This window comes from Rana temporaria, chromosome 4 (assembly GCF_905171775.1).
Source record: "Rana temporaria chromosome 4, aRanTem1.1, whole genome shotgun sequence".
Taxonomy (NCBI): Eukaryota; Metazoa; Chordata; class Amphibia; order Anura; family Ranidae; genus Rana; species Rana temporaria.
In genome coordinates this window covers 125,876,373-125,899,541 of record NC_053492.1, presented here as the reverse complement: position 1 = coordinate 125,899,541, position 23,169 = coordinate 125,876,373, and the positions used below count along the sequence as shown (strand labels likewise).

Here is a 23,169-nt window from a genome sequence, read left to right as displayed (position 1 = left end):
AAGTTATATACCCCTGAAGACCAGCACTAGTATCTTTTGAAATCCATGGAGAAATGGCTACCAGTAGATCTTTCTCATTCACGAAGGCAAATGCTTCCAAAACTTCACAGATACGGTAGGATCAAGGGACTTTCTAATTCATTCATCTTGTATACAGTTAACCTGCAAAACTGAGAAATTGTTACTACGATCTGTCACCATGGAGTTACACGAAGTAACATTGGCAGAATATTACAGATCCTTAGGGGTCTGAGAGTCCGTCTTGTACCTACATTATTTTCACAGAATGTTGATTTCAAAACAAGGTTTGCCCAGATTGTGAAGAAATGTTTGTTCGATATAATGACCTTGACAGGTCAATTTCTAGAGCAGGAACGAGTCGTGATTCAAGGTCAGATTGCTGATATTGAGAAACAACTAGAGAAGTTTTCTAACAGCAGTGAATTCACCAACATTAAAGTAAAAAAATGAAGAGAAATTATCTGCCTTTGGAAAGAAAGAGGAATTGCGCAAACGTACTAATTTGGAATGAGACAAGGATGATTATACAGAGTATACAACTGGTCTTAAGATTTACAGACATGAACAACAGCATAAACAAATCTCCACCTCCTACTCTTTAAATTGCCTCTACGGGGTCATCAGCTTTCTTTTTCGACCAAGGCTACAACAGACCACACATCAGTTGGGGAGGCAAACGATACAAGAAAAGGAGTATCCAGGGGTGTAACAACCAGACTCCGACCAAGGCTACAACAGACCACACATCAGTTGGGGAGGCAAACGATACAAGAAAAGGAGTATCCAGGGGTGTAACAACCAGACTCCGACCAAGGCCACAACAGACCACACATCAGATGGGGAGGCAAACGATACAAGAAAAGGAGTATCCAGGGGTGTAACAACCAGTCTCTGACCAAGGCCACAACAGACCACACATCAGTTGGGGAGGCAAACGATACAAGAAAAGGAGTATCCAGGGGTGTAACAACCAGACTCCGACCAAGGCCACAACAGACCACACATCAGATGGGGAGGCAAACGATACAAGAAAAGGAGTATCCAGGGGTGTAACAACCAGACTCCGACCAAGGCCACAACAGACCACACATCAGTTGGGGAGGCAAACGATACAAGAAAAGGAGTATCCAGGGGTGTAACAACCAGACTCCGACCAAGGCCACAACAGACCACACATCAGTTGGGGAGGCAAACGATACAAGAAAAGGAGTATCCAGGGGTGTAACAACCAGACTCCAGAACCGCGGAGGCATTAGAGGACAATGTGGTATATAATATCTCTTCAATATCATTAACAGAGACTGAAGTACAGGTATTAAATAGAGGTTTTGGCTTTTCCCTAAAGAAAAAATGAACAAATTTGTGACAGTCTTTATCTCGCTTTTATAGGCAACTTGGATGGAAAGCTTAATTTTCTTTGAAACAAGGTTTACCATATTTAGATGTATTGTCATTGTCTATTAAGAATTTAAATTTGAGAACTAAAAGTACCACTGTACCTCCTACTTCATGCTCTGGCGTTAAGGCAGTGTTTCTCAATTCCAGTCCTCAGGCCCCCCCAACAGGTCAGGTTTTCAGGATTTCCCTCAGATGAAAAGGCTGTGGTGATTACTAAGGCAGTGAAACTGATCAAATCACCTGTGCAAAATAATGGAAATCCTGAAAACCTGACCTGTTGGGGGGGGGCCTGAGGACTGGAATTGAGAAACACTGCGTTAAGGTGTTCATTGATAAAGTAAATGCAGAAATTGATTCCTTTTTTGGTGATAAGTCTAAATTGGACCATACAGAACAACTTTAGTCGTAAAGAAAGTGAAGCTCTGTCAGCGAGGTATTGTTATCAAACTGGCCGATTTGTAGTTATGGACACCCCGTAGTATTAGGCTGAGGAATTAAGACAGCTATCAGACATGCATACATATAAACAGTTGGACTCTTGTCCTGTTTTTCAGGTTCAGTCTAAAATAAAATAAAAAGTGGTAATGAGCGCTCTTAAAGATGGTATTATTGATAAGGACACCCAGAAATTTCTAATATGTGAGTATCATGTCACACTGGTAATGTATATATGACATATGGATATATAGAGTCATAAGGACCTTTTGAATCTCCCGGCCATCCTATAGTGTCTGGAACAGTCCGTTACCACTCCATTAGTGCAAAATTTGGATAGATGTTTCACTCCACTGGTAATACTGGTAATACAAGATCATATTTACATGATACTGGTGATTTTTTTTATAGAGAAAACTAGGAATATACAAGCAGGGGCGGATCCATAGTCTAGTCTCGGGAGGGGCACTGCCAGAAAATACTTTTTTTGGGGGCAATTTTTTGAGGAAATGGCTGGTATTGGCGCTTGAATCACCGTAGTTATGGTGTCAGGATGATTGAAGCGCATTACTTATATTATTACATTGTAATAATGCAGAATCAGTGGGAGCCCCAAGTGTGTCACTTGCCACTTCGCCTGCCAATAAATGCGGATTGTTACTTGCCAGGTTGCCTGCCACCAAATTGTATTGTTACTTGCCACGTCTTCTGCTACCAAATGCGGATTGTCACTTGCCATGTCACCTGCCACCAAATGCGTATTGTTACTTGCCACGTCGCCTGCCACCAAATGCAGACTGTCACTTGCCACGTCACCTGCCACACGTCACAGATTGTCACTTGCCACACGTTATGGATTGTCCCTTGCCACGTCACCTGCCACACGTTGCGGATTGTCACTTGCCACGTCACCTGCCACATGTTGCAGATTGTCACTTGCCACATCGCCTGCCACACGTCATGGATTGTCACTTGCCACACGTTGCGGATTGTCACCTGCCACACATTGCGGATTGTCACCTGCCACACGTTGCAGATTGTCACTTGCCACACGTTGCAGATTGTCACCTGCTGTGTCACTTTCCTGCTAAGGTGCTCTGTCCCAAAGTCAGGTAGCAGAGAGATAATGTAATCTCTCTGCTGCCCACATCTGCCTACACAGTCACAGTGAGGGCGGCACTGCAAGGATGCAGGGCGGGCGCTGGGAGATGATGTCATCTCTCTGCTCCCGTGCCTGCTGTCTCCCTGATTGGCCAGCAGCACTCACACACCGAGCCGCCCAGCTACCCCCCCTCTCACCCACCCACTCACCGACCGAGCGCCCACTATCTCGCCCGTGGACTCGCGGAGCTGCCCATGCCGTGACCCACGGAGCCGCCTGCTCTCGCCTGCATTCTCGGAGTGGGCAATTTCCCCGTTGACCCCCCTGGATCCACCCCTGTATACAAGTGGGACCTGATTCTATTTTCTAGTCACTTGGGACATCTCTAGTCTTTACACTGTTATTCCACATGATCTGGGTACTGAAGCCTGCCGGCGGCTGCTGGTACAGTCACAGTGCTATAATGATAAACAAATAGATTTTCTACTTGTATTGTTTAAAATTGTTCTTGAAGAGAACCAGTTTTTGTTTAAAGAGACCCATTAATTGCAGCTTAAAGGGACTGTGATGGTTTCCAATGTCGCACCCCCGTACGCAAATATATTTATGAATATGATTGAGGCCACATTTATTTACGATGATAAAATGTTTACTGAACACTGTAAGGGGTGGTCCAGATTTATTGATGATATTTTTGCAGTGTGGGATGGCGACATTGGAACCCTTTTATTGTTTGATCAATATATCCATTATTTAGTCCCAGGTCTGAAATGTAATGTCTTGTATAGCAATAGGGAGGTTTCATGTTTGGACCCCATGGGGTGTATAATTCGATACCTAGGAGCCAGCTACATAGGGTTAAAAGAATCATTAGTGATCCACAACAATGTGAAGTAAAATTAAATAAATGGGGTCCTGGTGCTTAGGGGGAGAAATGGGGGGTCTTGATGCTCAGTGGGGGAGATAGGGGTCCTGGTGCTTAGTGAGGGAGATGGGAGGTCCTGGTGCTTAGTGGGGACGATGGAGGGTCCTGGTGCTTAGTGGGGAGATGGGGGGTCTTGGTGCTTAGTGGGGGAGATGGGGGGTCTTGGTGCTTAGTGGGGAGATAGGGGGTCTTGGTGCTTAGTGGGGGCAGATTGGAGGGCACTTCTAGTCAGTGGGGGAGGGGGCACTAGTGCTCCTTACCTGGCTGCTTGATCCATCTGGAATCCTGTATACTTACAATCCTCCCCTCTCTCACTTTTCTTCTGGACACATTTTTTTACATCTGAAGGGATGCCAGGGATGCCAGTGCAGTTGATCTCACCAAAGCAAAAGAAAACATTCTGTGCTCCCATGCCCATTCTAAAAGAACACCAGGCTCTGACTGATGATTACCACTGGCATCCCCAGCATCCCTCTAGTAGTTGCGATGTTCTTTCGAGAAGTGCCCCCCATCGAATAGTGCCCGAGCATGCACAGGACGGAGCCACACTCCAGCTGATTTGACGATCAGCTGGAGTGACGTTACCAGGGCGCAAGCACACATCGTAGGGAGATTGAAAAATATGAAAGAAGTTGATTTGGACTTTTAAAGGCACACCATAGATATGGTAAAAAACTAGAAATAATTTTATTTTTAGAGATATCATATACAACAGTTATATATATAAAATCAAAAAGATTTAAACAATATTATAACTGGTAACACAGTATTGGTGGTATGGTACATTTTGGTTATAAAAAAACTCAAAAAAGTACAATCAAAGATATAACTGTAGAATGTATAACCAGGCGGTGGGTCCAGAGGAAAGGAGGGCTTGCGTTATTGAAACGCTTCCTCAGGAGCATAGACATATGAATAGAATTGGCCGCGTTGAAGACAACAACAGTCAGCCTTTTTGCCTCGACAATGGCGGTGTGTTGTAAGACACAGCCAGTCAAGGAGGTAAAATCATGTAAGAAAATTAGAATAGCAATGACAGGACGATAGGGGAGACACATCAAATGCGGTGTAGTAATCTTTATATATTGGTATGCCAAGAATGATGTAAAAAAGAGGTAAGCCTATTGTACACAGCTTGGCGGGGTGCACCTGATCCACTTGGTAAAGCTATCGAAAAGCCCTTAAGATCAAGTAGCGATAAACCTTCAATGAGTGCTCCCAAAATCCTGATGGTCGCCTGTCCAAACCCACTAGTTTCTAGTCCAAATCTACAATTGAAATCTATACAAACAGCGGGGGGAGACCATAGTTCTCACATTGCGCCTCGCTGTTGCGTGGCGGCATTACAGATTTACCAAAACTATGTAATAGTAGGAAAAACCTAAACAATCCATTGAACATGTATCAAATCAGGCGGGCCCTTCTACTAGATAACTGATGGTACATCTAAGGGAGATTGTACAATCAGACTGTATTATATATGGTCAGCTTAACCACTTGCCCTTCAGAGGATTTCATGACCAGGCCGTTTTTTGGCACTGCATTACTTTAACTGACAATTGCGCGGTCATAGAACACTGTACACAAACAAAATGTATCATGATTATTTATTTTGTCTTTTTATTCTTTATAGAAATTGATACTGTACAAACTTTTCCCTGAAGAAGGATGTATATCATTTGAAACGTATTGGAAAATTGTCCTACACGCTCTTAGTCCAATCCTTGGGCATGCGGTGACATACAGTATTATCTTCACAGTTTTCTTGTCTGTTTTTTCTACTTTTGTATTTTGAATATATTAAATAATAATAATTTTTTATGACCTCAGTTGTCACATATTTTTGTTGCCTTAAAAATCCCACCCACATGGAGGTATTCAGTTCTATAACACAAACAAAATGTATATAATTTTTCCCTACAAATAGAACTGTAAATGCCAATGACAGGAAAAGGTTGCCAGTAAAATATATGGCTGTGACACTTGGCTTGGAACCACACATTCCGGTCCAGAGCCAGCTGAGACCATCCGAGGGCCTGGTATAGCATACCTCCCAACTTTCTGAGATGGGAATGAGGGACACCTATCACCAAAAGTATGTAAGTATAGGACACACCCCTTGCCACGCCCCTTTAAAGGAGAATTATACAAAAAAATAAGATTGGTTAAACCCACAAGTGCTGTTTTTGCCTCTACTATTCCTTTATATTGGCCATTGGAATTTACAAATGCAGCAATTTAGAAATCAGATGAAAGGTTTAGCGCTGGAAAACACTTTTTGATAGATAAAAAGTGAATTTTATATACAACTATATAGATCAGACTAAAATGAGGGGGGACAGAGGGACATTGCTCCAAATCAGGGACAGTCCCTCGAAATCAGGGACAGTTGGCAGTTGCTACAGTGTGCTCGGACGGCGCTGGCGGGGGCGGGTCTGGTGTGTCATGTGTCATCATGATGCAACAGAGCCGAGTGGAGTTGCCAGAGTCTTGTTTTCAGGTCTGCGGGACACAGTGTTGCCAACCTACCAGATTGTAATTTACTGACACGACACCCAAAATTTACTGGTACAGCCACGTTTTTACTGGCATTTCCAAAAGTTACAAAATTACTGTTTTAAGTGCAAGTTTTAGCATTTAGGCTACAAACAAGTACAGTATGCAATTAGCAATGTGATTTAAGGTGAATTTTAAGGCAAAAAAAAAAAACATATTTCTATTTTATTTTCTAAATAGTAAGTAATTAGCTCAGGGACAGAACTCAGGAGGGAAATTAGAATGGGCAGGCGCACACACACATAAAACTGACTCTCACGGTGACAGCAGAGTGCAGCAGCACAGATGATGACACCTCACCGACACAACACGTCCCCTCCTGAGTCACAGTGACAATGTCTCTCCACACCAGATGGTCCCTTCAGTCCACTCCAGTCCAAACAGCACTGACAGTCCCACTCCCGGCTTGCCTTGCTCCCACACAGACCTGCACTAGGGTTGCCACCTGACCGGTTTTCTCCCGGGCAGTCTGGTTATTGAATGATGTGTTCCATCTACCTCAGACCCAGACACATCATCCACACTGAGAGTGACGAGTCTGATCGCCTCTGAAGGGTCTCTCTTCCTGTTTCAGAACGCACAGTGTCAGTGGAGCAAAGATGCCCCCTCCCCCTCCTTCTTCTACGCTCTGTACACACACACGAGGAGGAGGGGGGAGCAGGGGCGTGCTGATTGAGGTCTGTACAAAGTTTTCTATACTGTGTAGATGGAGGAGGGAGTCTGGGAAGGAGAACAACGTATAAAATATGTCGTGATTAGGAGGTTAGGAGGATACGTGCAGGGGGGGTGGGGGGGGTGGTGCTTTGGCAGGAGACGGGACTTATGCTAAAAGCGTGGGTCGGATTTGAAATCTGACAACCCCTTCCAGAGCACTATCCCTCTCCACTCTTAAAGCGCCCCTCAGCATAAATCCGACCCCCCCACCCCCATCTTGCACTAGCCCTCTACCCTCACAAAGCACTCACCCAGCACATATCAGAACCCCAAGCAGTAGTGTATTTAGGTTTTGTGCTGCCCTAGGCCTGTCTAAACTCGTGCACCCCCTTATTTAAATATGACCCACCCCTTCCTGTCAAGGCCACACCCCTTTCTGTTTAAGACCCACCCTGAAATTTTCGAGTGTAGACACGAGTTCTTAGGGCCTGAGGGGGGGGGGGGCAATGGATTCCCTTAATTTGCATAGATTTCCTCTCACTTCCTGTTTGGCTATGGGGCAGAAAGTAAAGAGAAATCTCTGCAATGGAACAGGGATGGTAAAAAAAAAAAAACAGACAGGGACTATAAGCCTCCCTTACTCTATCCAAAATGGAAAAAAAAAAGTGTTGCCTATAATTCTACTTTAAGCACAAATTTCTGATAATTTTATGGAGAGGACTAAGAAGATATAACCATGCCAATGGTGCAGCAGAAACATATAGCACAGTGAGGAAGGTTTGTGGTCCGGGATGATAGGACAGTCAAAATTGGAAGCAGCTTGCGTTACATTAACAGTGTAGCGCAAGCCGGCGGGGACTCTTTTCGTGCTGCCCCCCTGCAAAGTGCTGCCCTAGGCCTTGTTGGCCTAGGCCAGGATACAGCGTTGACCCCAAGCCCCCCCCCCCCCCAGCACATATCTGGCCCCCTCTTGCACAAATCTTCCCTCTTGAATCGCCTCTTAGCATATATCCTACCCCCCACCCCCATCTTGCACTAGCCGTCTCCCCTCACAAAGCACCCACCCAGCACATATCAGAACCCCAAGCAGCTCCCAGCACATATCTGACTCCCCCCCTTCACTAGCCCTCTCCCCTCTTAAATCGCCCCTCAGCATATATCCGACCCCCACCCCCATCTTTCACTAGCCTTCTCCCCTCCCAAAGCACCCCCAGCACATATCTGACCCTCCCTTGCTAGCTCTAGCTTTCTCCCCTCCCAAAGCATCCCCCAGCACATATCTGACCCCCCACCCATGCTAGCACATGTCCTCTCCCCTCCCAAAGTGTCCCCCCAACACACATCAAACTCCCCTGCAAGCACTAGCCCTCTCCCCTCCCAAGGCACCACCACATATCTGACTCCCCCCCCCAACTCTAGCCCTTACCCTCCCATAGAGTCCCCCCAGCACATATCTAACTCCTCCCATCCCCCTGCTAGCACTAGCCCTCTCCCTAGCACATATATCACCCCTGCATTTCATGCATTAATTATTAATGACCCCCGCATTCTGTGCAAAACACTCACAATTCCACCACACGCACTTTTCACCATGCGCGCCACAGTACTGCTCTCTTTCGGGCCACCAAAAGTGTCCCAGCCCTTTTACAATCTTATAGGGTGTTCGGGGTTTGGCTTGAAGAAAAGGTGGCAACCCTAACCTGCACACGAGGCTCCGGCCACTCCACTCGGCTCCCTTGCACCATGACATCACACGACACTCTCAGACACTGCCTGACCCCCACTGCTTGAACACTCTGAAGCGCACATTCGGATGGTCTCGACCGCCTTCGGACCTGGCATCACAACCATATTTTTTACTGGCAACCTTTTGCCGTCACTGGCAATTACTGGCAAGAGAACGTGCCTGTTTTTTACTGGCTGCCAGTAAAAATACTGACGACGGGACAGGAGCAAGACAACCTGGGAGCGGGACTGTCAGTGCAGTTTGGACTGGAGTGGACTGAAGGGACCATCTGGTGTGGAGAGAGACTGCCACTGTGACCATAGGTGTGCGCAGCCTATTGCATTAGGGTGTGCACCCCAAAACTCAAACACACTTGTGCCTTTCTCTGCAGCCTCAGCTGCACGGGGCAGTAAATGAATGAGTGGCTTCCTGTTTATTCACAAACTGAAGCATAGTAAACCCAGTTTACTATGCTTCAGTTATGAATGGCCACTGTGAGCAAGTATGTTCATTTAGAAAAGGAAAGGGCTTTTTTCTAATCCCTTTTCCTGCTCTCCATCCTGAAACATCCCCCACAGCATCTGGGGGGAGAGGAGAGGAGGGAAGCCAGCAGTACTGCAGGGCCAACAAGAGGGGAGGGGAAGCCTGGGCAGTAGGAGAAATCGCCACTGCATATAGTGATTAGGGTGTGCCCAGGCACACCTGGCACACCCCCTGCGCACGCTTATGACTGTGACTCAGGAGGGGACATGTTGGGTTGGTGAGGCGTCATCGTCATCTGTGCACCTGCACACCGGTGTCACTGTGAGAGTCAATTTCAAGTGTGTGCTTTCCCATTCTAATTTCTTGCCCTGCTGAGTCCTGTCCCTGAGCTACTTACTTATTATACAAAAAATCAAATAAGAAATATGTTTTTTGCCTTTAAACCGGAGTTCCACCCAAAATTGGAACTTCCGCTTATCCCACTCCTCACCCCCTTACATGCCACATTTGGCATGTAATTTTTTTTGGGGGGGGGGGAGTGGGGGCTTCAGGAGGAGTGGGACTTCCTGTCCTCCTTCCTCCTTCCGGGTAGGCGATTAAGCTTAATCGCCTACAGGAAGGGGCTGCTGTAGGCGATCGCCTAGGACACGTCACAGGTCCTAGGGGATCTCCTGTCCAATCAGACAGCGCAGCGCCACGCCGCTCGCGAATGCGCAGTGCCGCTCGCGCATGCGCAGTGCCGCTCGCGCATGCGCAGTGGGTGCCCGGCCGTGAAGCCGAAAGCTGTCACGGCCGGGTGCCCACAGTTGAAATGAAGACGCCGGCCAGGGAGGGGGGGAGAGGAGCGGAGCCCCGGCCGGCGCGTCGCTGGAACGCTGGAGCAGGTAAGTGTCTGTTTATTAAAAGCCAGCAGCTACACTTTTTGTAGCTGCTGACTTTTAATAAACTTAAAAAATGGGTGGAAAACCCCTTTAAGTGATACTATGGGTTCAAGTTTATTTTTTTTACACAACAAACATGTCATACTTACCTCCACTGTGCAGTTAGTTTTGCACAGAGTGGCCCCGATCCACCTGTTCTGGGGTCCCATGGCGGCTCCTCCCCACATTAGATAACCCCTCTGGGAAGCTCTCTCCCGAGGGGGTTACTGTACCTTGCGGGCACGCTCCCGTGTCATACACTCGGCCCCCTGGCGGGCGCGTCATTGGGTTTGATTGACAGCAGCGGGAGCCAATGGCTGCGCTTCTATCACTCTATCCAATGAAGAGCAGAGAAGCCGCGGAGAGGGCGACGCAGGATCGCGCCCACGGAAATTCGGGACTCAGGTAAGTAAAACAGGGGGGGGGGCGGACACATCAAGGTGTTTTTTCACCTTAATGCGTAGGATGCATTACGGTGAAAAAACACGAGGGTTTGCAACCCCTTTAATATCTACCTTAAATCACATTGCTAATTGCATATTGTACTTGTTTGTAGCCTAATTACTGACATTTGCACTAAAATCTGTAATTATGTAACCTTTGGAAAAACTTGGCTGTGCCGGTAAATTTGAGGTGCTGTGTCCGTAAATTTCAATCTTGTAGGTTGGCAACACTGCCTCCCACCAGCCATAATATGCATGCATTGCATAGAGAAGCACAGAGACCAAGTGATTACATCACTGAGTCTAAAATAAAATATGAAGGGTCTTTATTTTTTAACATTTTCATTAGCATATTGTTGAAGGGGGGGATAGAAGGAACCAGGGAAGGCAAAATATATTAAACCTCAGTTTTAAAGTCTGCAATGTCTGATTGTCTACTGTAGCCCGATCTGTCAGTGGATTTAAAGTAAGGTGACCAGATTTTTTAAATGAAATCCGGGGACATATTTTTTCTTTACTAGTAATGGCAACAATCAGCGACTCTCTGCCCGTCGCCGCCCACCTCACATCCTCTTACTCTCCGGCCCCCGGCTACTACTGGATGGGGAGCGGAGGAAGATCACTCCACCAGGGAAGGCAAGGAGATAGGCAGGTGGCTGGCCAGGATTTGAGCCAAGGCAGAATAACATGCGAGCGAAGCTGAATGGGCATGCGCCCCGAAACTGAAGAAATATTCCCTCCGCTCCGACCAGCACATGATCATCAGAAAGGGGCACAGATAATGGGAAAAATACAACCCCCCTATGCTAGTGGGCGCGGCGGAGAGGGGGTGTGTAATTGTAATTTTTTTATTTTTATTCTGCACTGACTTTCTTTCAAATTGCCCCTGCCCCCTATTAAATCCAATCTGGTGACAAAACCAGGGACAGACTTGGTCCGGGGACAGTGTGCTCAATCAGGGGACTGTCCCCTGAAACTGGGGATGTCTGGTCACCCTAATTTAAAGGCATCTAGCCTATTAAGAAGGAAATATCAGCCGTGACAGTCTCTGCACTTCCTTGTGGCAGGTTTACTTTAATCCTGCTTGAAAAAAATAGATGCTGGTTTTATTCCCGGATCTCTGAGCTCATTCGTACGGATTCGCGTGAAAATGTTCCCAGACGAGCGGAAAGGGGGTGGTTAAGAATGACTTAACACTTGATTTTCTGCTGGAAGACTCTATTGATAAATGTGGTTCGGCTGTGCAGGGGTTAATGCTCTCCTGATCCTGCTGCATCACAGCATCTGATGTGTGTTCAGGGATAGAAGGAACTCTGTCCAATCAGCAGGCAGACTGAGCTGCAAATCAGGAAGCGTCTTGCATCTTGTATTTGGGAATGTGTGTGCGGGTACCAGGCATCTCCAGCTGTCCTCACCTCCTGAACTCAGGACCACGTGTGGGATGCAGGCTGCTCACAGCTGGGGATGACCCTTGTCAATGACACAATCAGAGGGCCACCGTCACGTGTCTCCCCCTTCTGGGGGGAAGGTAGGTCTTTTGTATTTATGGCTATGGGCAAGGGGGGGCAAGATAATCCTCTTCTGTGTGAATGTTCCATTACTACGCCGAGCCTAGCCGGGTCACTGGTGTTTTCCGTGTCTGCTTTAAAACACTTGTTCTTTAGACTTTTGCTTAATTTATTAACCACTTGCTTACTGGGCACATATACCCCCTTCCTGCCCAGGCGAAATTTCAGCTTTGAGCACTGTCACGTTTTGAATGACAATTGCGCGGTCGTGCGACATGGCTCCCAAACAAAATTGATGTCCTTTTTTTCCCACAAGTAGAGCTTTCTTTTTGTTGGTATTTGATCGCCTCTGCGGTTTTTAGTTTTTACGCTATAAACAAAAATAGAGCGACAATTTTGAAAAAAAAAACACAATATTTTTTACTTTTTTCTATAATAAATATCCAGTTAAAAAAAAAAAAAATTATCGGTCGCAGTACCGAAAAAAAACGCTGATCGCCGCCATTACTAGTAAAAAAATTAAAATATTAATAAAAATGCCAGAAAACTATCCCCTATTTTGTAGACGCTATAAATTTTGCGCAAACCAATCAATAAACGCTTATTGCGATTTTTTTTACGAAAAATATGTAGAAGAATACGTATCGGCCTAAACTGAGGAAAAAAATAGTTTTTTTTATATATTTTTGGGGGATATTTTTTACAGCAAAAAGTAAAAAATATTCATTTTTTTTTCAAAATTGTTGCTCTATTTTTGTTTATAGCGCAAAAAATAAAAACCGCAGAGGTGATCAAATAGCACCAAAAGAAAGCTCTATTTGTGGGAAAAAAAGGACGTAAATTTTGTTCGGGTGCCACGTCGCACGACCGCGCAATTGTCAGTTAAAGCGACGCAGTGCCGAATTGCAAAAAAAGGTCGGTCATTGACCAGCAAAATGGTCCAGGGCTGAAGTGGTTAAAATTACTCTTTCACAAAGGAAAATAGAACCTGTGTGGGAAACGTTAGATGGAAGCTGTCATGCTCCAAGGCTGTCTGCTGAAGTAGTAGGCATCACATGATAGCAGCTAAGACCCCATACACACGATTAGATTTTCTGCGATTTTGTCTTTAGATTTACAAAAAACATATAATATGAGGTCAAATCTTAAAGCAGAGGTTCGCCAATTTTTTATTAATTTTTTTAAAGTCAGCAGCTACAAATACTGCAGCTGCTGACTTTTAAAATAAGGACACCTACCTGTCCAGGGCGACCAAAAAGCAGAAGTTCCATTTTTGGGTGAAACGCCGCTTTAAGAGTTTCAATTTGTATGCAGTCAGGCAGGCCATTCCACTACATGGTTTTGGTAAATCTGAAGACAAAAATCTGCAGAAAATCGAATAGTGTATATGGTGGTCTAAGGCTTTTCCTATGTATTTCATTACATAAACGATCAGACCAAACAAGAACGTGCAAGTTTCAGAGAACAATGGGCTGGCCCCTAAAAGTCGCACATCTAGGTGTCCTGGAGTGTTAAGTAGAGAAGTAACCTCAGCCTGGACTCCAACAAGGCCACGCCCCAAATGCATTTCACTCCCCCAGAGCTTAGTCATGGGGATAGTGTGGAGCGCAGGGGTATATAGACCCCCCTCCCCCACTAGGTACAGACTCCCTTCCCTTAGTACAGACCTCCCTCTCAGTACAGACCCCCTTTCCTCAGTATAGACCCCCCACTAAGTACTGACCCCCCCTGTATACAATCCCCCCATTAGTATAGAATTCCCCCCTCAGTGCAGACCCCCCATCAGTATAGAATCCCCTCCTCAGTGCAGACCCCCCCATCAGTGTAGAATCCCCCAATTAGTATAGAATTCCCCCCTCAGTGCAGACCCCCCCATCAGTATAGAATCCCCCCATTAGTATAGAATCCTCCCCCTCAGTGCAGACCCCCATCAGTATAGAATCCCCTCCTCACTGCAGACCCCCCCCCCCCATCAGTATAGAATCCCCCCTTCAGTGCAGACCCCCATCAGTATAGAATCCCCTCCTCAGTGCAGACCCCCCCATCAGTATAGAATCCCCCCATTAGTATAGAATTCTCCCCTCAGTGCAGACCCCCCATCAGTATAGAATCCCCCCTCAGTGCAGACTCCCCCCCCCCCATTAGTATAGACAACCCCTCTTCCCTCCCCCAGCATATGTCCATCCACATATATGTAGCGGCCTGCTCCTGTGGGGCTGGCGCTGTTTCAAATTTAGGGGGAAGCCTTACAGTTAATTGACTCAAACTTGGCTTCTGTTCCAGCCATGGCTGTGCTGTGAGTGACCACTATTGTTTGCCTGGGTGTAGTTGTTACTCCAGGCCAAGGGTGGCAGCAGCTAGGTCAAGGTGATTTGGGTACTTCCCCTCGGCAGCCAATCGGTGGGGGTTGATCATCCCGCTGTGCATGCTGGGGAGGGGTACTTAAGGGACAGACGTCATTGCACCTGGGTGGTTGATCTTGGGTCTGTCGTCCCACCACTCCGTGTGTGGCCCTCGTGGCCGTGGGTGCGTGTTCCTGTAATCCTGGCTCTGGACCACGTTGGTCTGGGGTTGTGATCTGTTAAGTAGGCCCAGTAAGCAGATTGGGTCTGCGTTTTCAGGGGTGATCCTGAGCTGTCCGTCCTGGAGGGAGGAAGCCGCCTGATGAAGGACCTATCTTGGAGAGGACCGAGCACGAGGCTGGTGTCTCAAGAGAGGCCTTGAACTTCATCAAAGGATGCACCATTTACTGAAAGGCTTGATGGTAATCGCCTGTCAGTTCCGTCACTCTGAAAGAAGTTAGTCTGGAGAGATCCGGGTGATGAATCCTGTACTGTGAGGATTTTGGACCGAAAGTGTCTCCATTTGTAGGAAGGTCTGTGGCACAGACTGCACCCTATTCCGTGCGCCATTCCGGCTGCTAGGTTAGTGAGAGAAACCTATCCGGGTGCGCAATACCCACTTTGGCTAGAGTGGCGACGAAAGCTGTGTCGCAGGAAGCAGGAGTGTTTCCCGACTGAAATACTGCACCTGAACCTATTTACCTACTACCCATCCACCCTTTCAATCACTCCTTTTATTCTTTACCAAGTTCAGAAAATAAATATTTAAAAAGGAAGTGTAAAGTGTGGACATTCAACTTTCTCTACTCTCATCCATCACCCTGGACGGCGAGGAAATAGAGGTAACATGCCGCCCGAAAATATCCAGCAACTCTTTCGGGGGTAGTGCTACATATACATTAGTAAAATTTACAAACCTTAGAACAGTACGGACAGATACACACAGCGGTGTGAGTCCCTTGGGCTCCTCCTCCTCTTGTGTGGATGTAAACAGAGAGGAGGGGGAGTTGGCTTCAGTCCTCTCTGCTGAGGGACACAGCGCAAGACCTGAGGCGCAGATCAGGGCAGCGTGCAGTGTTAGCGGTGCGTGTCGCTACCCATGGGTGTCACCCCCTCTGGCGGGTGACACCTGGGTGCGGCCTGCACCCCAGCCCCCACCTAGTAACGCCACTGCATAGTAGATGAGGTTGAAAAACGACGCAAGTCCATCAAGTCCAACCTATGGTGTAGCGCATGCAACACATTGCAATATGCAGTAACCTCTGATCATCGTTCATCTTATACATTTGTTTCCTAAATTTCTCCTTCCTGAATCCCACCTTTATCTCAAACATCTCCAGTTCCTATTAATGACTGTGACTTGTACACATGAAGCTGTGACTGTTGAATGAAAAGCTCTTTTACTCAAAGTGTCTTGTGATCTCCTAATCCCAGTAACACCGATTTACGATGGTTTTTCTGTGTTTTTATTATATTATTATGCTGTGAATAAGTCTCAATTTTCATAGTGTTATATAACTGGTATTTTAAATACTCACTTTTTTTCACTCCAATATACCGCAACCTTGTTACAGTGATCAGATCTATTCTTATTATGAGGACCTTGGCTTCTTCCGATGAGTGACCCCGGCAGCCTCTCATATGGAGCCCACGCAGGAGGTGAGACCTATATGACTCTGGATAATGTATATGATGACTTTTTTTTTTAGGTATGCTTTACTACACGTGGATTTATTTATAGGATTTTTTATAAAGACCTTCATTTAGATTTCTCTTTGTTTCCAAAACACAATTGTGGGTCAAAGCACGGAATAGTACTAAAGCACTACCACTACAATTGGGGTATATTTTTCTTTATTTGCTTCATCTGGCGAGCGCGGAACATTTGTGGTTAAATCCTGCAGCAAGCAAGAGGAGATGCAACTAAAGTGTTACTAAACCCACAACAGTAAAATCTGTCTGTATATGCAGCATAGCATGCTTGTTAAGCCTCATACACACGATCAGACTTCAAACAAAGTTTTCCGTGGATTTTTGTTCGAAGGGCGTTGGCTGTGAACTTGGCATGCATACACACGGCAGGACTTTTTCAGCAAACTTTCCCAAAATCACGTGGGTTTTCAGCTCTTTACCGCGTCCCTTTGCTCAACTTCTGTATTGTTGTCTGGTCTTTTACATTGGTTCTGAACATGCGTGTTTGTACTTTGGATTAAAGTCCGATGGATTTCTGTACACGGCAGGACTTTGCACCATAGGACTTTTGTTGCCAAGATATTTGTCTGTTTGCAGAGCGAACTTTTGTCCGATGAAAACCGAAAAAGTTTGTCCGATGGGGCGTACACACGGTCAAAATTTTTAAAAACCTGGTCATTTTGAAGTTTGTTGTCAAAAAGTCAGATCGTGTGTATGGGCCTTTATACTCACTGTGGAACTTAAGGGGTCAATCCAATGCATTGTGTAAAAAGGCTGTTTTGTCCTGTATGCACAGATCCATCCCTCCTGCACTGTCTATCTGGGGAAAGCCAGCTAACACAGGCAGACTAGCCAACCTGCACATGCTCAGTTGTGTCTTTTATGCTGGAGAGAACATTTACTTGTTCTCAGAGCTAGCCAGGTCACATGATATTAGCATCACATGGCTCTATATAAGTACCTGAAATAAATAAAATAAAACAAATCACACATGTGGGCCTGTATACAGGCTGCAGTGGAAATCTCCTCCTACTTGAACTCTCAGCACTGAATAAACTGCAGTTTATCACTGACTGTGGTATACAGATCAGCCAAAAAGGTATATAGTGGCAATATTTTAATGTAAAAAGAAGATTTATAAGCTGTGAGCACTGTGGGGGGTTGGGCGGATGAACTATTTTCATATTACTGGGTTTAGTAACAATTTAAGAGTAGTCACAAGACTCAGAAAATGTGCAGCCAAGTTATATCTTTCTCTAGGCTTTGATTGGTGGACTGTATAATTTACTTCATGCTCCAAGTACAGCAAAACATAATTATTAGATGAAAGGTCAGAATTGTATCCGCTTGCTGACCATGCACTGTGGCTGTACTGGCGTTGTTCATTGACAGGGGATCTCATGTTTTCATTCCCTGCTAAGCAGGGAGTGAAAACAACTAGTTTCCCAGTAAAAGTAACACACAGTACACACATTGTTAGGCACATTTTTAACCCCTTAAGCGCCCTAGATGTTAAACCCTTCCTGCCCAGTGTCATTAGTACAGTGACGGTGTATATTATTAGCACTGATCACTGTAATAATGGCACTAGTGATGTCAGTGGCAGTTGGTTCCCCCCAGCGTCAGACTGCCTGCCGCACTATTTCAGACGCTGATTATTAATATAAAAAAATCCAGTATATATCCCATAATTTGTAGACGCTATAACTTTCACGCAAACGAATCATTATACACTTATTAAGATTTTTTTTTTTAACCAAAGCCATGTAGCAGAATATTTTTTTTTTTTTTTAATTTCATAATTGTCAACTTTTTTGGTTTATATCAGTGGCGGCTGGTGCTCAAAATCTTTGGGGGGGCGCAAACGAAAAAAAAAAAAAAAATTGCAGCCTCACTGTGCCCATCACATGCAGCCACTGTGCCATCAAACGCAGCCACTGTGCCATGCCACCAAATGCAGCCACTGTGCCATCAATTGTCACCACTGTGCCATGCCATCAAACACAGCAACTGTGCCATCAATTGTCACCACTGTGCCATGCCATCAAACGCAGCCACTGTGCCATCAATTGTCACCACTGTGCCATGCCATCAAACAGCAACTGTGCCATCAATTGTCACCACTGTGCCATGCCATCAAACGCAGCCACTGTGCCATCAATTGTCACCACTGTGCCATGCCATCAAACGCAGCCACTGTGCCATCAATTGTCACCACTGTGCCATGCCATCAAACACAGCAACTGTGCCATCAATTGTCACCACTGTGCCATGCCATCAAACAGCAACTGTGCCATCAATTGTCACCACTGTGCCATGCCATCAAACGCAGCCACTGTGCCATCAATTGTCACCACTGTGCCATGCCATCAAACAGCAACTGTGCCATCAATTGTCACCACTGTGCCATGCCATCAAACGCAGCCACTGTGCCATCAATTGTCACCACTGTGCCATGCCATCAAACGCAGCCACTGTGCCATCAATTGTCACCACTGTGCCATGCCATCAAACGCAGCAACTGTGCCATCAATTGTCACCACTGTGCCATGCCATCAAACACAGCAACTGTGCCATCAATTGTCACCACTGTGCCATGCCATCAAACAGCAACTGTGCCATCAATTGTCACCACTGTGCCATGCCATCAAACGCAGCCACTGTGCCATCAATTGTCCCCACTGTGCCATGCCATCAAACGCAGCCACTGTGCCATCAATTGTCACCACTGTGCCATGCCATCAAACGCAGCCACTGTGCCATCAATTGTCACCACTGTGCCATGCAACACAGCAACTGTGCCATCAATTGTCACCACTGTGCCATGCCATCAAACGCAGCCACTGTGCCGTCAATTGTCACCACTGTGCCATACCATCAAACGCAGTCACTGTGCCATCAATTGTCACCACTGTGCCATGCCATCAAACGCAGCCACTTTGCCCCTCAACTGTTGCCACTGTGCCAATTGTCACCACTGTGCCCTTTAATTGTCACCACTGTGCCCCATGATGCCACTGTGCCCATTGTCACCACTGTGCCCCATGATGCCACTGTGCCCATTGTCACCACTGTGCCCCATGATGCCTTTGTGCCCATTGTCACCACTGTGCCCCATGATGCCACTGTGCCCATTGTCACTCACCACTGTGCCCCATGATGCCACTGTGCCAATTGTCACCTCTGTGCCCTTTGTCACCACTGTGCCCCATGATGCCACTGTGCCAATTGTCACCACTGTGCCCCATGATGTCACTGTGCCCCTTTCCCTGTAAAAAGCACTTACCTGAGGATTCCATGTGCTCCCTCGATGTCTTCTGCCGCTGTGGTGAAGCTTCAGCCAATCAGGTTCCTGATAACCAGAATCCGGGAACCTGATTGGCTGAAACGGCCGTTTGTCTTATACAATGAGCGCAGATTGCCTGCGCTCAGAGTATAGACAGCTGAGAGCTGGAGAAAAGCCTATCAGAGCCGCTGGCTTTGATAGGCAGTTCCCCTCAGCCAACCAGCTGCCGCTATTCGGGTAACCGGCGTCCCGCATCCGGTTATCTGAATAGACCAGGCAGCGCTGGCAACCAACAATAACATACATTTGTGCATTTATGCACGAATGTGTGTTATTTGCAAGAGGGGGTGGCGCTGCAGCGCCCTCTATAGACGGCCGCCAGAACTGCGGCTAAAATGTCAAAATGACATTTTAGCCGAATAAAAGTTCTTAAAGGGCCCTTTTTTTTTTTTTGTGACTGTGGGAGGGGGGGCGGCGCCCGTACGTCCCTATGGACGGGCCGCCACTGGTTTATATAATAAAAAAAAAAAAAAAACAGGAGGTGATCAAATACTACCAAAAGAAATCTCCATTTGTGTGAAATAAATTATATACATTTTCTTTGGGTACATCATCACATGACCGCGCAATTGTCAGTTAAAGTAGTGCGGAATAGCAAAAAATGTCTGGTCATGAGAGGGTAAAACCTTCCAGAGCTGAAGTGGAATATGATGCAAAGGGCAGGGATTAAAGCCCAATTCCAGGATTTTTTTTTTTTTTTTAAAACCCACCTCGCTCAGCTACTTCTGCCTCATCAGGTGTGGCCTCTCTGAGCTGCAGAGGAAGGGAAAAGCAACTTATCTTTCTTGGGTGTGTCCAGGAACTCATGGAATGGAGGCAAATGGGCCTGCATCTGACCATGGTAAGTAAATAGCACTCCACTACATATCTGTAGGGAGGAAAAACAACAAACTAAGCCTGGCACCACATGCCTATTTTTTACATCTCCCCCCACAACCAGTGTCTGAGCAGCGAATCACCAGAACCATCTACTACTGCTGTATGAAGGGAAGGGATGCTTTCTAATCCCTGTGCAAGTTTTGTATTTATGAAGGAGTCTAAACTTGTATAGAAATTTAGGAGATACAGCCTGCCCTATGCCACAATAACTTGCCCTATGCCACCTCAGCCTTCACTAAGCGACACGAACCTGCCCTAAGCCACCCTAACTTGCCCTACATCACCCAAACCTGCCCTATGCCACCCGACCTGCCACTATACCACTTTATACTATAATTTACAGGGGCCGGTTTGGGGTGCGTCCTGTGACCGTGCGATGCCTGCAGGGTGCTGGGCAGCCTAGACAGGAGGGGGTGACACCATGTTTTACTGCACCAGGTGACATCGACCCTAGTGACGCCACTGCAGGGAGAGCCACAGGAGAAACGGTTAGTCAAATACAACCTGCCCTGTGCCACACTAACCTGCCCTAAACCACACTAAATTGCCCTGTGCCACCCCAATTTGCCACTATACCACCCTATACTATCATTTAGAGGGGCCGGTTTGGTGGTGCGTCCCTGTGACCGTGCGATGCCTGTAGGGTGCTGGGCAGCCTAGACAGGAGGGGGGTGACACCATGTTTTACTGCACCAGGTGACACCAACCCTAGTGATGCCACTGCAGGAAGAGCCACAGGAGGAACAGTTACAGTCGCCCCCCCCCCCCCCCCCCCCCATCCCCTGCTGCTCTAATCTTTTTTTTAACACTGCTAAATGCAGTGCACATTTTTATATGTAGCCCCATTGATTCCAATAGTGCTGTTTAGTTGCATACAAAACTATATGCTGTATGCATCTAAATGTTGCATTTTAGACACTTGTGTGAATGAGCCCTTCTACATGCATGTACAGTTGTATAAAGTAAACCCATCCATTTAACAGTTTCCTTAACCACTTAAGGACCGGACCAATATGCTGCTAAATGGGGTTTTTACAATTCGGCACTGCGTCGCTTTAACAGACAATTGCTTGGTCGTGCGACGTGGCTCCCAAACAAAATTTGCGTCCTTTTCTTCCCACAAATAGAGCTTTCTTTTGGTGGTATTTGATCGCCTCTGCGAATTTTATTTTTTGCGCTATGTACAAAAATAGAGCGACATTTTTGAAAAAAAAACAATATTTTTTACTTTTTGTTATAAGAAAAATCAAACAAAATTTTAGTCAAACATTTAGGCCAAAATGTATTCAGCCACATGTCTTTAGTAAAAAAAAATCGCAATAAAAAAAATTAGCTACCTAGCGGCAACAGTGACACTAATACAGCGATCAGAAAAATGATCGCTTAGTGACACTGGCAATAGGGAGTGAAAGGGTTAACTAGGGTGGTGATCAAGGGGTTAAAACTTTATTAGGGGGGGTACGGGGGCTACCCTGAACCTAACACTAACTGCCTGTCACACTGACACTAAATGCAGTGATCAGTACGTATGATCACTGCATTCAGTGACACTGTGACGGGGGGGGGGGGGGGTTAATGTGCCAGTGTGTGTCAGTGTAGTGTTGTGCAGACTTACTGTGTGATGTATTCTGTCCTCAGCGGCGGATGAAAATACCGCCGAGAGGAGAGAATACATCACTTCCCCCTTCCTCTGTTTACCATGGCAACAGCTGATCAATCAAAAACTAGGATGGCAGCTTCCTTTTTTTATTTTTTATTTTTTATTTTTTTTTCAGCAATTTACCGTTGTTTTTGTGGCGCTGTTCGGCCGCTAGCGGGGTGGTTATGACCCCTGCTAACGATCGAAAAAGGGTTAAAAGTGCCGCTGCGGCAGCGCTTTGCTGGCCCTTCGGCGGCACTGCCTATTAATTTCAATGGGATGGGGCGCTTTAGAAGCGGGGTATACCCTGCTTTTACAGCGCCTCAACAATGCTGCTTGCAGCACTTTTTTTTAGCATCCTGCCAGCGCACCGCTCCAGTGTGAAAGCACTCGGGCTTTCGCACTGGAGTGACAGGAGAGGCTCTTTACAGTCACTTTGCAGATGCTATTTTAGTGCTACAGCGCTAAAAGTGGAGCCTTAAAGTAAAGTTCCGAATAAATAAAACAAACATTTTTTAAGTCGGCAGCTACAAATACTGCAGCTGCTGACTTTCAATCGGACGCTTACCTGTCCCAGGGTCCAGCGATGCAGGGGAACAAAGCCCTGCTCCTCTCCCCCCTCCTTCGTGGTGCTGGCATTGTCACTGTGGGTGCCCGGCTTCACAGCCGGGCACGCACTGTGCATGCGCGAGCTTGCTGGGCACTGTAACTGGCTGGGCAATCATCTGGGACCTGTGACGTGTCTCAGATGATTGTCGAGAGGGGGGGGGGAGTGAACTTCCGTCTGGCGCCGCGGAGCCCTGCGAGGAAGTGGGAGCTGGATCCCTCTAAAAAGAGGGTCTCCGCTCCCCCCCCCCCCCCCCCACAAAAAATGACATGCCAAATGTGTCATGTCAGGGGGTCACCTTGCCATTTTTGGGTGGAACTCCACTTTAAGTATAGAAAGGTTTAGTTCTGTTTAACAATTGTTGATATACTAGTTTCCTCTATTGGCGCTTCCAGGCTGTGCCAACAAAACTGGCAGGTCTGCTTTACACTGGCTCATAGAAACCAACTGGCAGCATGAGGCAGGCCCTCACGTGTTGTTGACATGAGTGAAC

The 23,169-nt window shown here is 46.5% G+C and overlaps 1 protein-coding gene across 3 annotated transcripts in view; it reads left to right on the top strand.

Moving 5' to 3' along the window:
• The first annotated feature begins 7,036 nt into the window (after positions 1 to 7,036).
• LOC120936575 (diacylglycerol O-acyltransferase 2-like) overlaps positions 7,037 to 23,169 on the top strand; it is a 44,077-nt gene continuing 27,944 nt past the window's right edge. Inside the window, exons 1-2 of one of the 3 annotated variants that reach the window (XM_040349035.1) lie at positions 7,037 to 7,114; positions 16,088 to 16,172. In XM_040349035.1, coding sequence (XP_040204969.1) covers positions 16,155 to 16,172 — 18 coding nt within the window. In that variant the 5' untranslated portion in view covers positions 7,037 to 7,114; positions 16,088 to 16,154. Of the gene's footprint in view, positions 7,115 to 12,011; positions 12,192 to 16,087; positions 16,173 to 20,266; positions 20,393 to 23,169 lie in introns of those variants that run through there. The other 2 variants (XM_040349034.1, XM_040349033.1) reach the window with 2 other exon arrangements.